At 34.8% G+C, this 12,493-nt stretch overlaps 1 protein-coding gene across 2 annotated transcripts; it reads right to left on the bottom strand.

The window, feature by feature from the left end:
- On the bottom strand, nt 1-11,928 carry LOC124352811. 2 transcript variants are annotated; one of them, XM_046802499.1, is made up of 5 exons: nt 11,806-11,928; nt 7,233-7,412; nt 4,228-4,342; nt 1,170-1,275; nt 1-337 (listed from the first exon to the last, which is right to left on the bottom strand). In XM_046802499.1, exons 1-5 carry the CDS (start codon nt 11,858-11,860, stop codon nt 308-310), a joined length of 486 nt encoding a protein of 161 aa, XP_046658455.1. In that variant the 5' UTR covers nt 11,861-11,928; the 3' UTR covers nt 1-307. The 2 variants fall into 2 exon arrangements, with proteins under 2 accessions (XP_046658455.1, XP_046658456.1); XM_046802500.1 differs by lacking the exon at nt 1,170-1,275.
- Nucleotides 11,929-12,493: the final 565 nt, after the last annotated feature.

Below are 12,493 nucleotides of genomic sequence, written 5' to 3'. Positions count from 1 at the left end.
GATTTTTAAACTTAAAAACATAGTTTAATTTGTTTTTGTAAAAGAGTTGTATGGAGTATTGGTACATTCAATTATAATATAAACATGTATGCGTATTGTACATTGCGTTGACAACGATTACATCCATGTGCACTGGTAACTTGACGTGTAAAGTGCAAGGCAGACGGTGGTGAATGTTGCCAAGGGAGGCTCTACCCTAGTGTAGTATTGCTACGAGGCTAGAAGGCCCACCGCCAGAAGTGATAGGACGAACGTGTATCTGAGGGCGGAGAAGACTGCAGGAGAGTTGTTACAAGCATCCCCATCATCACAGCTCTGCAGACATCCATGGACATACCTGGAGAACAGAGGGTTAGTAGTCAATATTCACTACTAAATTGACATGTGACGTGCAAGCAGACGGTGGTGAACGTTACCAGGGGATGCTCTACTCTAGTGAAGTATTGCTACAAGATTAACCGCCAGTAGTGAAAGAACGAAGGTGTATCTGAGTTTGGAGAGGACTGCAGAGGCGTTGTCACAAGCGTCTCCATCATCACAGCTCTGCAGACATCCATAGACATACATGGGGAACAGGGAGTTAGTAGTCGATATTCACTGGTAACTTGATGTGTGAAGTGCAAGGCAGACTGTAGTGAATGTTGCCAGGGAAGACTCTACTCTAGTTAAGTATTGCTACGAGGTTAGCAGACCCACCGCCAGTAGTGATAGGACGAGCGTGTATCTGAGTGCGGAGAGGACTGCAGGAGCGTTGTTACAATCATCACCGTTATCACAGCTCTGCAGACATCTATGTATACACCTAGAGGGCAGTGGGATTGTAGGCAGTATTCACTGGTAACTTGTCGTGTGACGTGCAAGGCAGACGGTGGTGAATGTTGCCAGGGGAGGCTCTACACTAGTGAAGTATTGCTACGAGGTTAGCAGACCCACCGCCAGTAGTGATAGGACGAGCGTGTATCTGAGTGCGGAGAGGACTGCAGGAGCGTTGTTACAATCATCACCGTTATCACAGCTCTGCAGACATCTATGTATACACCTAGAGGGCAGTGGGATTGTAGGTAGTATTCACTGGTAACTTGTCGTGTGACGTGCAAGCAGACGGTGGTGAATGTTGCCAGGGGAGGCTCTACACTAGTGAAGTATTGCTACGAGGTTAGCAGACCCACCGCCAGTAGTGATAGGACGAGCGTGTATCTGAGTGCGGAGAGGACTGCAGGAGCGTTGTTACAAGCATCACCGTTATCACAGCTCTGCAGACATCCACGGACGTACCTGGATAAGAGGGGGATAGTAGTCTTAATGGATTAGTTTTTCTTAGGCATTTATAAGTACATAAGTACATGTAGTTTGAAAGAATATCAGGATGTTGGGCATTTCTGCAGTTGTATGTAACAAAAATACTACTCTACGTTGCGGGAACTGATACTTATACTCTTTTTCTACTTACTTTTTTTTTCGTTTTTCTTTTTTCTTTCTTTCGTGGTAATGTTGAAGACATAAGGTTTAACATATATAAAAATTTAAACAATTCAATGTGTTGCGATGAATTTCCTAAGTAAAAATTGACAACAGAACAAGTTGCAATATCAAATCAAGCATACGAGTATACATGGTAGCAGTGGTGTATATAGAAAATATTTCGTAAGGATATGGTACACTGGGTGGTATAAGAGTTTTGAAGTACCCTCTAAAAAGGGATCCGGGAATCTTTTCCCGTAAAATTCTTGAGCTTTAGGACCTCTTAAATGTTTTAGCTTAAAACAAATTAAGGGGTGCGATTTTAACGTTTGCCTTAAAAAATTTGGGGCGGGCGGATCTCTGATCTCCCCTATCTACGCCCATGCTTGATAGTTCATAACGGTATTCAGAAGCACAAACTATTTCACTTCGTAATCTCATTTCGTCAATTATAATGATGGAAAGTTTCCGTAATCCTGTTATCATTCGTATCATACCTCGTAAATTATAAATTTCAAACAAAGAGAATGACATTTTGTTGAAAGGTGTGAAGAGTTTTAGAATAAGTTAGCCCATAGAAATAGGAATTTGGTACATGTTTTATGCAAGCTACAGCTAGTACAACTAAATTTATTATAATTTGATTAATATACATACACTTTATTGAATGAAACTACTGTACAGTTAATTTTATATTTTAACAGTGTATACAGTCTAAGAGCTAAGAGCCCATTTGCATTGCATAAGTATACAACCAGGTTTTTTTTAATTGGTGAAGAAATTTCTTTTTAAATATCAGACGTTAGCCACGCAGGTTTTGGTGGTGGGAGAATTGGGGGGGGGATCAAAAGGATTAATAAGACATAAAAATGTTCCCTGATCTTACTTTTTTTAGCTAGAAACAACTAAAAAAATCAACCAGCAGACACGTTATATCACTCTCAGACAACTAGGTAAAGATACTGAAATTTTCTACTTTACAGTTCTAGCAGAAACTCATTTAACATTAATTTATTTACATGTTTGGTTGTTTTTTAAGTGTATCTAGCCAGGAAAAATAAGAATTGGCGAAATGTTTAAATGAAATCTCTCTCTGATTATATACTCCTCTAGTGTTAACATTTCAATATTGTAATTAATGTAAAACTAATAATAGAATTTCTACCCTTGTTTCCATTGAAGAATTGACAAGACTGTTTTTGAAAATCTGAAGAACTGGGTTGTCATAAATATTCCCTCTGCCTAAGTTTTATTCCTTTTGTTATGCTTATGTTATGTAATTTAACTCTAATAAAAGTGAGAAAGACGTTTACAAACAGAGTCGTAAAGATTCGGTTGGCATGAGTGTGAAGATAATTCACGTTTGTGGAACATTATCCCTCTCTGATGTTTTATAAATTGTAAACACAGCAACATAACACATCAAAAACAAGATTCATTCATTTTGAGATTTGATCAAATTCATAGTTATTCTAGCAAAGCATTATTCTCAACTATGAAAATTTATGTTATGAAATAGATTATTTATTTTATACTCAGACCTTGATTTCTAACGTGTGAAAATATATAACATTGCACGTAGTCTAATAATCATTTATAATACTATTTTATTTTGATAAAACGCAAAATTCTCTCATGAAGCTGGTAACGCTACAACTGCCTTAGTTTGGTCGCATAAAATCGCAACATATGCTTTTCTTAAACTTAGTTATATTCATACATTTCATTGTTATTTCTTCAACAAATATTTAATTTTTCGAAATTTAAATGCTAGATTGTATAAAATACACGGTGATATAACTATTATTTACATGTTTGACAGTCGGTTTTACTGTATCACGTAAAAGAGAAAACAAAAATTATTGTTTTAATTGTCAACCTTTTCATACTCTCCCTTATTGACCTCCTCAAAAACTAGTTGGCGACGATTAATACCTAGCAAAAATTCCTTATCGTATTCAAGAACATTCTGTGTGGGGCTTATGCAGTGCAAATTTGCTCTTGTCTCCTACACTAATATATCTTAGGAATATTTTCACTTTTTGCTTTCATGATTTATTAAACAATGTCACTCATTTCAGTGAAATACTGCAATTACATGTTACAAATGAGGTGATGTAAATACTGATGCCAGAATGATCTGATTCAGAACAGAAAAAAAATGGTAAAGATGGGTGAATAAATCAATGGCGTTAAACTAGCGAGAAAAGAGGCAAGATTTGTGGGTTATTAGAGCACCCTTTGAAGAAATATATACACGTCAATAGGGCTAAAGTTGATCTGTCCATATACAAGGCATGGGTATGGCGTAACAGGCTTCGCTTGAGGTTGTTTGCAAATTTCAAATTTACAGCTCATTTCATTCTCGAGATGCCCTTCGGTTAGATAGGAAGACGCACTGTCACCTCCTTTAGAAAGCAAATATCATCACCAGTTACCGTGAACAAATGTGCGTACACTTGATTTCGTTTATTTGTTTAGTAGACAACATATAAAGCAAACAGACAGTTGTGACTATAGCCACGTCATAGCGGGAACAGCTGGTGGTGAGCAGCGATATGGCAACATCGCCTAAAATGTCATCGGACTACTTTCATGCAGGTTACAGTAATGTTTTATTTCCATGATACTATTGGCATAGTTTACGTTGGGATTTCTCGTTATTTTCGTCAAATTGAGGAGTTGTACCTCAACTTGATATACCTTTTTCTGCAGGATAAATCTCACGTAAAGTTCGATGTTAGCTTTGGCTCCGGAAGCCCTCACCTATCGTTGAAGTAGAAGCCGCCACAGTGAGACATCCTGATGATCTCGGTGTCCGTGGTGAGAGTGCCGCTGTCGAGAGCACAGCCCCGCACCATGATATGGTCTCCCGTGTCGTCTGGGACAAGCAACCAGAATATAAAAATAGAGAATGGTTATTAAAAACCAGTCATTGGTAGTCTGTCTGTCCGTCTGTCCATTCGTGTGATGACCCTTGATAGAAAGGTACTATACACTTGAAACTTAAAGGTACTATAAACTTGGAACTTAAAAGTACTATAAACTTGGAACTTAAATGTACTATACACTTGAAACTTAAAGGTATTATAAACTTGGTATTTAAAGGTACTAAGAACTTGAAACTTAAAGGTACTATGAACTTGGAACTTAAAGGTACTAAGAACTTGAAACTTAAAGGTACTAAGAACTTGAAACTTAAAGGTATTATAAACTTGGTATGTAAAGGTACTAAGAACTTGAAACTTAAATTTACTAAGAACTTGAAACTTAAAGGTACTATACACTTGAAAATTAAAGGTACTATGGACTTGGAGCTTAAAGGTACTAAGAACTTGAAACTTAAAGGTACTATGAACTTGGAACATGGTGCTTTTCTCTTGGTACAAAGAAGAGCTCTATTGATTTTTCAGTAAAAAAAATCCAAATAAAATGTGAAATAGAATTCGAACATTTCTACATTATTTGGATGTGTGTCTAGGAGCCAAGAGCCAATAGAGTGCAAATATAAGGACACAACCAAGTTATTCTAGAAATCCATAGAACAGATTTGTCTAAGCGTAAAATAGATCGTCAGACACTCTAGTTTTGGCGGAGGTCAAAATAGGAAGGTATTGATAAGCTAAGAATATTAAATGATAAACCTTTTCTCAAATTATAACTTTTATAGTTTCATACGAGTACACTTTAAACGGGCCGCCAGACACAAAAATAAATTATAGTTATATAATATTGATTTGAAATTTATTTACATATTCGATGATTAGTTTGAAGGGTGTCAAGTTAAGAAACACCCTAATGTGAGGAAACCCTTTTGATACTCACCTATTTCGACCTCCACCTAAGCCAGCGCGGCTTATAGTGGGTTTCATTCTTAGGTAACGTTTATCAAGCTGTGTGCTTATACGATGCAAAGTGGGTGTAGGTTCCTGGACTATACCAAGATGGCAAAGAGAAAATTGCAGAATAACAAAATTTCAAATTTGTGACAAAGTACTGTCTAAAGTTTTATCATGTGACGCAGTAACATCTATGAAGAAGTTACTTTGTTGGATTAATTAGCAGGACTTTTGTTACGTTCTGCCGAATTCTTTCGATACTACTCTGTTCTATGATTTAATATAAAGTTCATAAGTTCTACAAATTCTACCTAAGTTCACATGCACTGCAAAATATTGTAAGTGAATCAAAATCTTGAAATTGTTCCATGTACCCAATAATTAATCGAAATTTGGTTATAATAAATAATAATTATTGAACTCTAAACTACAATATATGTACTACATAGTACTATACGTGTTTAATTCATGATTAGTTACTAAGCGTGTACCTTTTTCTTGAAAAAATATGTACAATAGCAGTCTATAATCGTTTCATTCATAAAAACTAATTAGTATAAAAACTATAAAAAATAAAATGGGGAGATATATTTACCTGAAATTCAGAAGAAATACTGGGTCTTTTTCGTTTAAGGGCCAGCACCTTACAAACATACTATACCTGACTGACAGTGCATTTAATCGGTTTTTTTTTTTTTTGTTTTTTTTTTTTTTTTTATTAGTTCGTAGGGCAGTAGTCCAGGTACTACTTCTAGTATAAACTCGTCTTATCTTATCAGTGATAAACACGCGCCGCTTATCTTTTGCCTGTAATGAAACATGCGTTAGTTCTGTCTGAGTTTTGTGTTCAATAAAGCGTGGTGAGTTGATCTGGGCTTGGACTTTGCAAGTTCGAGTTAATTTTTTTCTAAAAGAGCAAGCAGCGCAAAGCGCTGCGCAGCTGGCAAGCATCGCGTGATCTGAGTTTTGAATAGGCAAGCTAGGGTCTTTTGTGCTGGCCCTTAAACGAAAAAGACCCGAAATACTATTGCTCAACATGTAGATTTGCTCGTTGGGGTTTGTCCACAGCTCTGTGATGGTAGCTGATACTAATTGTTATATATTTGAGCTTCAAACACTAGTTATTGCTGGACTTCGAATACAAACTCATAATCTAATTTGTAGCCCATTTTGATTTGTTGAAGAGTTAAAAATTAAATGTTTTAAAACATTGTAAATTGTTTTGTAATATAGACCTACATGCTTGAAAACATATTCAAAAATGCCAAATAGCCTATGTATATTTGTGGCAATTCTATACAATTTGGCCTAATTGTGTTCGAATTCAACTGTCTTCTTCCTTTTCTACTTAAAAAAATCTTTTAATATGTCCGTTTAATACATGGCACTCGTTTTTTTCAATTGGTTATTTAGATTTCATCTCATTAAATCATCAGAAAATATTTTAAAATAATAATTTCTACTAGCAGATTTGTTCTTAGATGTCAAAAAATTTGAATTTTATGTTTGTAGTTTTTAATTATTTTGTCCTCTCTTTAGAAATGTCTATAAATAATAGTTTGTTGATATTTGCAATCCAAGCACTAACTACCGAAAAACTTTTGTTATGCCCCTACCTGGTTGGCAGTTGTATTGTGATTGTTACCCAACAATACATATTTATATATAATTAACATGAAACAGTTATATCGAGTAATACATTCATATTTTATAATATCGTACCATTGAATCCAGAGAAATTTTCCAAAGACCTCAATAACATTTTTGTCAAACAGTATTCACGAAATAAAGTAACTCAATGCAGACATAAAACAGCCTCACTATGCGGGTGTACAAGAGCTTATAATAGGCCAGTAACTGAGAAGGATTAGATCTTTGTAGGACAAGTTCAAGAGAATGTCCCAGTAGATCGTCAATGCTGAGCCAGCCTACCGTATACTCCTGTCAGCTTGATGCAAGCAGTGGCTGGGAATAGACCATTGCGCCCCTTACGACCGCCCATGCAGGGGGACTCTAGGATGTCTTTCGTGTAGTTGTTGTGGAAGGGATCATCACAAGCAGGATTGTCGAAGTTGAGTGACACGCATTTGAAACAGTCTATGGAAGCACTGACTGCGACAAAACAGAAATACATGAATAAGAATATCACAACCAAACAAAGTATTTCCAAATATTGTACACTACAATATTGGTATTGAGAATATTTAGAAATACAAGAGTAAGAATATCACAACTAAACAAAGTATTTTCAAATTATGTATACTAAAAAAATAGTAATTGAGATTATTTAGAAATACAGGAATAAAAATATCAAAACTAAACAAAGTGTATCCATTTTATACTAGAGTATTAGTACTAAAGAATACTTTAATGGCAATGGCTTCATTCTGCAAGTGAATTTCAAACTGTATAGTAAGTGACACAATGGAAAGGTTTTCACTTCCCAAATTAGGCCATCCCAAATTTTGTTAGGATGATTTAATCGGTGTTTGGATGAATTAATGTTTTGAAAGTTTTGAAGACTTGTTTTAGTTACAGCCACAGATATTTCTTGAAAATAGGTGAATAGAAAAAAGTTTTGCTAATTACAAGAAGATCAGTAGACAATATAACAAGTATTTGGAGTATCTTGTAATTGGGCTTACTAATAGAGTGATATGAAATTTGTAGGCTTTGTATATAAAAGTTTGTTGAAGGGAGTGACATGTTTTTTGTAACTTTTAAAGTATTTAATTTTCTTAAGTAATATTTTTTAACATGTAATTTTCTTAAATTATAGTCTACTTAATATGTATGCCACAAATCAATAAACCATGTTCCCGGTACATATTATTCTGTTATTATTTTAAGTGTCTATTCGTCGTGGAGTTTTCGACAAAACATTTTATATTTGATACAATTAATAATGATCACACAATTTTCCAATTTTATTTCGCTCAAGGCCTGTTGAAATCAACAAAAATCTTCGTTGCCTGAAGCTGTCTGAAGATGAAATCGTTGATTTAAAAACGCTTCGCACATAATAAAAAAGTAATATTATAAAATTGTGTGATCAACATCAGATGTATCAAATTACAATTTTTCCAATTGCTCCAAGAATTTTCATAAAACCTTTTCTGTATTTTTTTTAGAGAAGTTGTCTTAATAAAAGGCTAAAACTATAAAATTAAAATTGTTAACTTAACTAATTATTGACTGCATCACCCTATACCCACAATAACTCCTATAAATACACATAAATTGAGGTAATAAAATTATCACTAATTAAAATATAGAGCTAGCATTTTATTCAGCAATGGCTTGGGGTTAGGCTAAAATTACCTACTGAATACAATTTTCTTTACCTTTTTAAATAAATTGAACCAATTATAAAATTAACAAAACAGTTTCTCTTCCACACTCCTTATTCTATAAAAATACCTCACAACATAATTAAGCCTCTCGCCACTCTGGATGCCCTGATTTAGAGTTCCTTAAGGATTATGCGGCAGGTCAGCATTTGTCCTCCATTAACTCCATTACAAAAATTGCCTGCTTCGACACCGTAATAAAATCATTATGCAGCCGGAATTGCAAAATTTTACATTTTATGAACCTCTCACTTTATATTATCTGGTGAAGCTAATTCCTTAGTATAAGTTTATAAGAAACAGATGTAAACAGAGATTACTTTTATAATGGGAACGGAAATATAATTAGATTTATTTGAAAAAAAGTTCACATTTTAATGTATGGTAATGGTTTTCCGCAGACTCAAGGAATTGATTAAATATGTTTGTTAATGTACGACTACTTACGTACATATTGTTTATGAACCAGCTGAATCTTTGAGTTATATATACATAACTACGGAGAGCCTTGATTTATTGCTCCTGGCAGGTAACAGAAACAATTTAGGGAGGAGATAAGGTGGATCTGGCTATCTAGTTGCAGCTGCATCATTGATGGCGCGGGATGAAGTTGGTGATGAGTTGAGGCGCTAAATTACCAGCTGATTATATCGGCACATAACCTCAAATTTCTCTCCCATCTTTGCCCGTTACCCATCACCACAAAAGATACTTCACAGACATATATATTATCCTTTGTCATGTAGAAGTTGTACATTACTAAAGTTTCTAAAAACAAGACAACAAATAACTATAAAAGTAGAACTTTGATTAAGCCTATTCATTGATTTTACGCAGTTTATTTTTTTATGTTGCAGAGTTCCAATTTTAAAGTTATATTTTATTTTCTTAGACAACTAAAGTATTGCAGAAATGAACTTTTGTTAGCGGAAGAAAGTATAATTTATTTAAATAAGTGTTGCTTTCGTAACTGTTATAAAAAATTCATTTCATGGAATAGATTAAAATCGACTGTTTACAAAATATTTATTACAAATTAAGTCATACAATGTAAAAGCGGCTTATACTAACGGGAGTCAACTCAAATTAGAGCCGTGGCAGTGGCAAGACTGTTAATTGGGCCGACTGTGAGGGCACACTGTACTCAAGGGTTCTTTGAGAGCTGTGGCTAGGGGGCATAAGTGTGACGTCATCATCTGGCCATCCTTCTACTGGCCATCTCTGCTATGACGTTAGTGGATCGCACAGGGAAGAGGCGAAAATGAAATGTAGAGAAACTTCGATTTACTAGAGGTTAGGACTCTTCCACTTAATCTCAAAACTATCAGTGTACATGATTTGTTCAAAATGTAGCCTATTCAAGGAATTAAGGAGAAAACGCCAGACACTTGGCAGCCCATTGTAAACTCTCTTTTACTATTGTAGGTATACAGGGTGACAATTAAGTCTGGAACCTCTTTTTTAATTTTTGAACCACAATACAAAGAAATACCAAAGTTCACACGTGCTTACTGGTGATAGTAACGCACACATCTGCCCAATTACCGACCAGATAATCCCTTTGGGGGGCGGTCCACAATGAGTCAGACAAAATTCTTAAATAGCAGCATAGGTCAAGTTTGGTATCAAATTAAAGGTCTTACTTAGCAGAGTACAATGCTGCAAACCGGACTTCAAAAGGTGGATTCATTCAGTAGTTATAGCTATTTGAGATTTAAAACAATTGAACAATGTAAATTATTAAGTTTTACAAGTAAACACCAATTTTTAAGTACCTGTGATCAAAGTAAGTGTTCAAAATGTTCCCCTCCCATCGTCTGGCAATGTCTAGGTGGTTGTAAAAGCCATCCACTTCATTTTGAAGGTAGTCACTAGGAATATCTTGAGCTTCTTGGACTATGAGATTTCTTAGGTGCGCCAAATCTCGAGGCTTAGTACGATAAACTTTATCTTTGAGGTATCCCCAAAGAAAAAAAAATCCATCGGAGATAAATCAGGGGAACGAGCAGGCCACTCTACTGCACCACGTCTTCCAATCCATCTGTGAAGGAATATTGTATCCAAGTATTCTCTAAAAAGGAGAGCAAAAGTGTGGTGGCGCGCCATCTTCTTGGAAATAAATTCTTTGAAATTGCCGACCAAGAGCAGCTTGTAGTGCAGGAATTATCTCATTTTGGAGCATTGCTAGATACGAGTCACCATTTAAATTACCATTGATAAATAATGGGCTGATAATTTGATTTCCTATAATACCTGCCCAAACGTTAAGTTTCTGTGGATGCTGCTGTGTATGACTCAATCTGCCACTTTCACATTCTAACAGTAGTTGTGTTATTGGTAATTATTATTGATTCCTGGCTTTGATTACTACATTTTCAGATGATGGGAGGGGAACATTTTGAACAGTTACTTTGATCAGTGGTACTTAAAAATTGGTGTTTACTTGTAAAACTTAATAATTTACATTGTTCAATTGTTTAAATCTCAAATAGCTATAACTACTGAATGAATCCACCTTTTGAAGTCCGGTTTGCGGTATTGTACTCTGCTAAGTAAGACCTTTAATTTGATACCAAACTTGACCTATGCTGCTATTTAAGAATTTTGTTTGACTACTTGTGGACCGTCCCCCAAAGGGATTATCCGGTTGGTAATTGGGCAGATGTGTGCGTTACTATCACCAGTAAGCACGTGTGAACTTTGGTATTTCTTTGTATTGAGGTTCAAAAATTAAAAAAGAGGTTCCAGACTTAATTGTCACCCTGTATACGCGTTAGAAATGGGTTTATACTTTATAAATTGTACCCCATAATTTAAAAAAAAACCCGAACTTTAAGTAGACTTCCTACCCTTAGTAATAGTATCTTACCCTACAGTTAATCTAATACAGTAAAGTGGCTGTTAAAATCTCCTTACTTCAACTCTGTATTATGGATCTTATTTGTAATGTATGTGATGTGTGAGTACGTTTGCCTATTATGACTCAATTATAGGATGGTGTTATTCGTCCAAACTAGTCTGCATAGCTACAACAAACTCTGGACTCCTGAACTTTACCCAGTCAGTGTATTAATGTGACATCAGACAAACAGTAAACCTAAACGTTTTAGTGGAACTAGTTTATTTACTTTCCCTTTATACCTCGCGTTACTTACCAATTTGAAAGGCCAACAGAAAGGGTGAATAGACGAGGGGGTTGAGAGTTACCATTCCTGAAACAAAAAGAACTATCACCAAAATTAAAAAAAAACACTAATACTTAATATGTATTTGTAAATGTTACCACCTACAATGCTATAAAGTTATAAATAATAAATGACTAAACTAATTTTGGTAAATTTTAACAGTGAAAACGAGCTAATAACGTTACGTTTATCGTTGTAGCAACATAAGTTCAGTGGGATAGAATATAAACTACCAATCCTATCTTATAGCATGTTTTTGTTGAATATTAGCCCGTATGTTTGGAATAAGACTTTCACAAATTTTCTTTAAATTTGACCCCGGCCTCTCTTTCTGAATTACCTCAGACAATGTCATTAATTGGCTAAATCCACAAGGCAAAAAATCTTTGGGAGTTTCACTGCAAAATATTATAGTTTTCTATATATAGTTTATTATATAATTTCTTTATGAATAATTTTTATAATTCGTTATCTTAAAAGTGACTAATATAACTTTTCAACCCTTTAAACATCTTCAATTTGACACACAACGAACATTAATAGCATTAGATTCCAAAAATCTGCGGTAGATAAAAAAATACCTTCCAATTTAATCGAAAGAAAGGTAGATTTTATGTGTACCTGACACCTCAAAATGATGCTAGAAATCTATGCTAGA

This window comes from Homalodisca vitripennis, chromosome 1, assembly GCF_021130785.1.
Source record: "Homalodisca vitripennis isolate AUS2020 chromosome 1, UT_GWSS_2.1, whole genome shotgun sequence".
In the NCBI taxonomy this organism is placed as follows: domain Eukaryota; kingdom Metazoa; phylum Arthropoda; class Insecta; order Hemiptera; family Cicadellidae; genus Homalodisca; species Homalodisca vitripennis.
The sequence above is the reverse complement of the archived record's forward strand: the minus strand, read 5'-3'. Positions and strand labels throughout refer to the sequence as shown.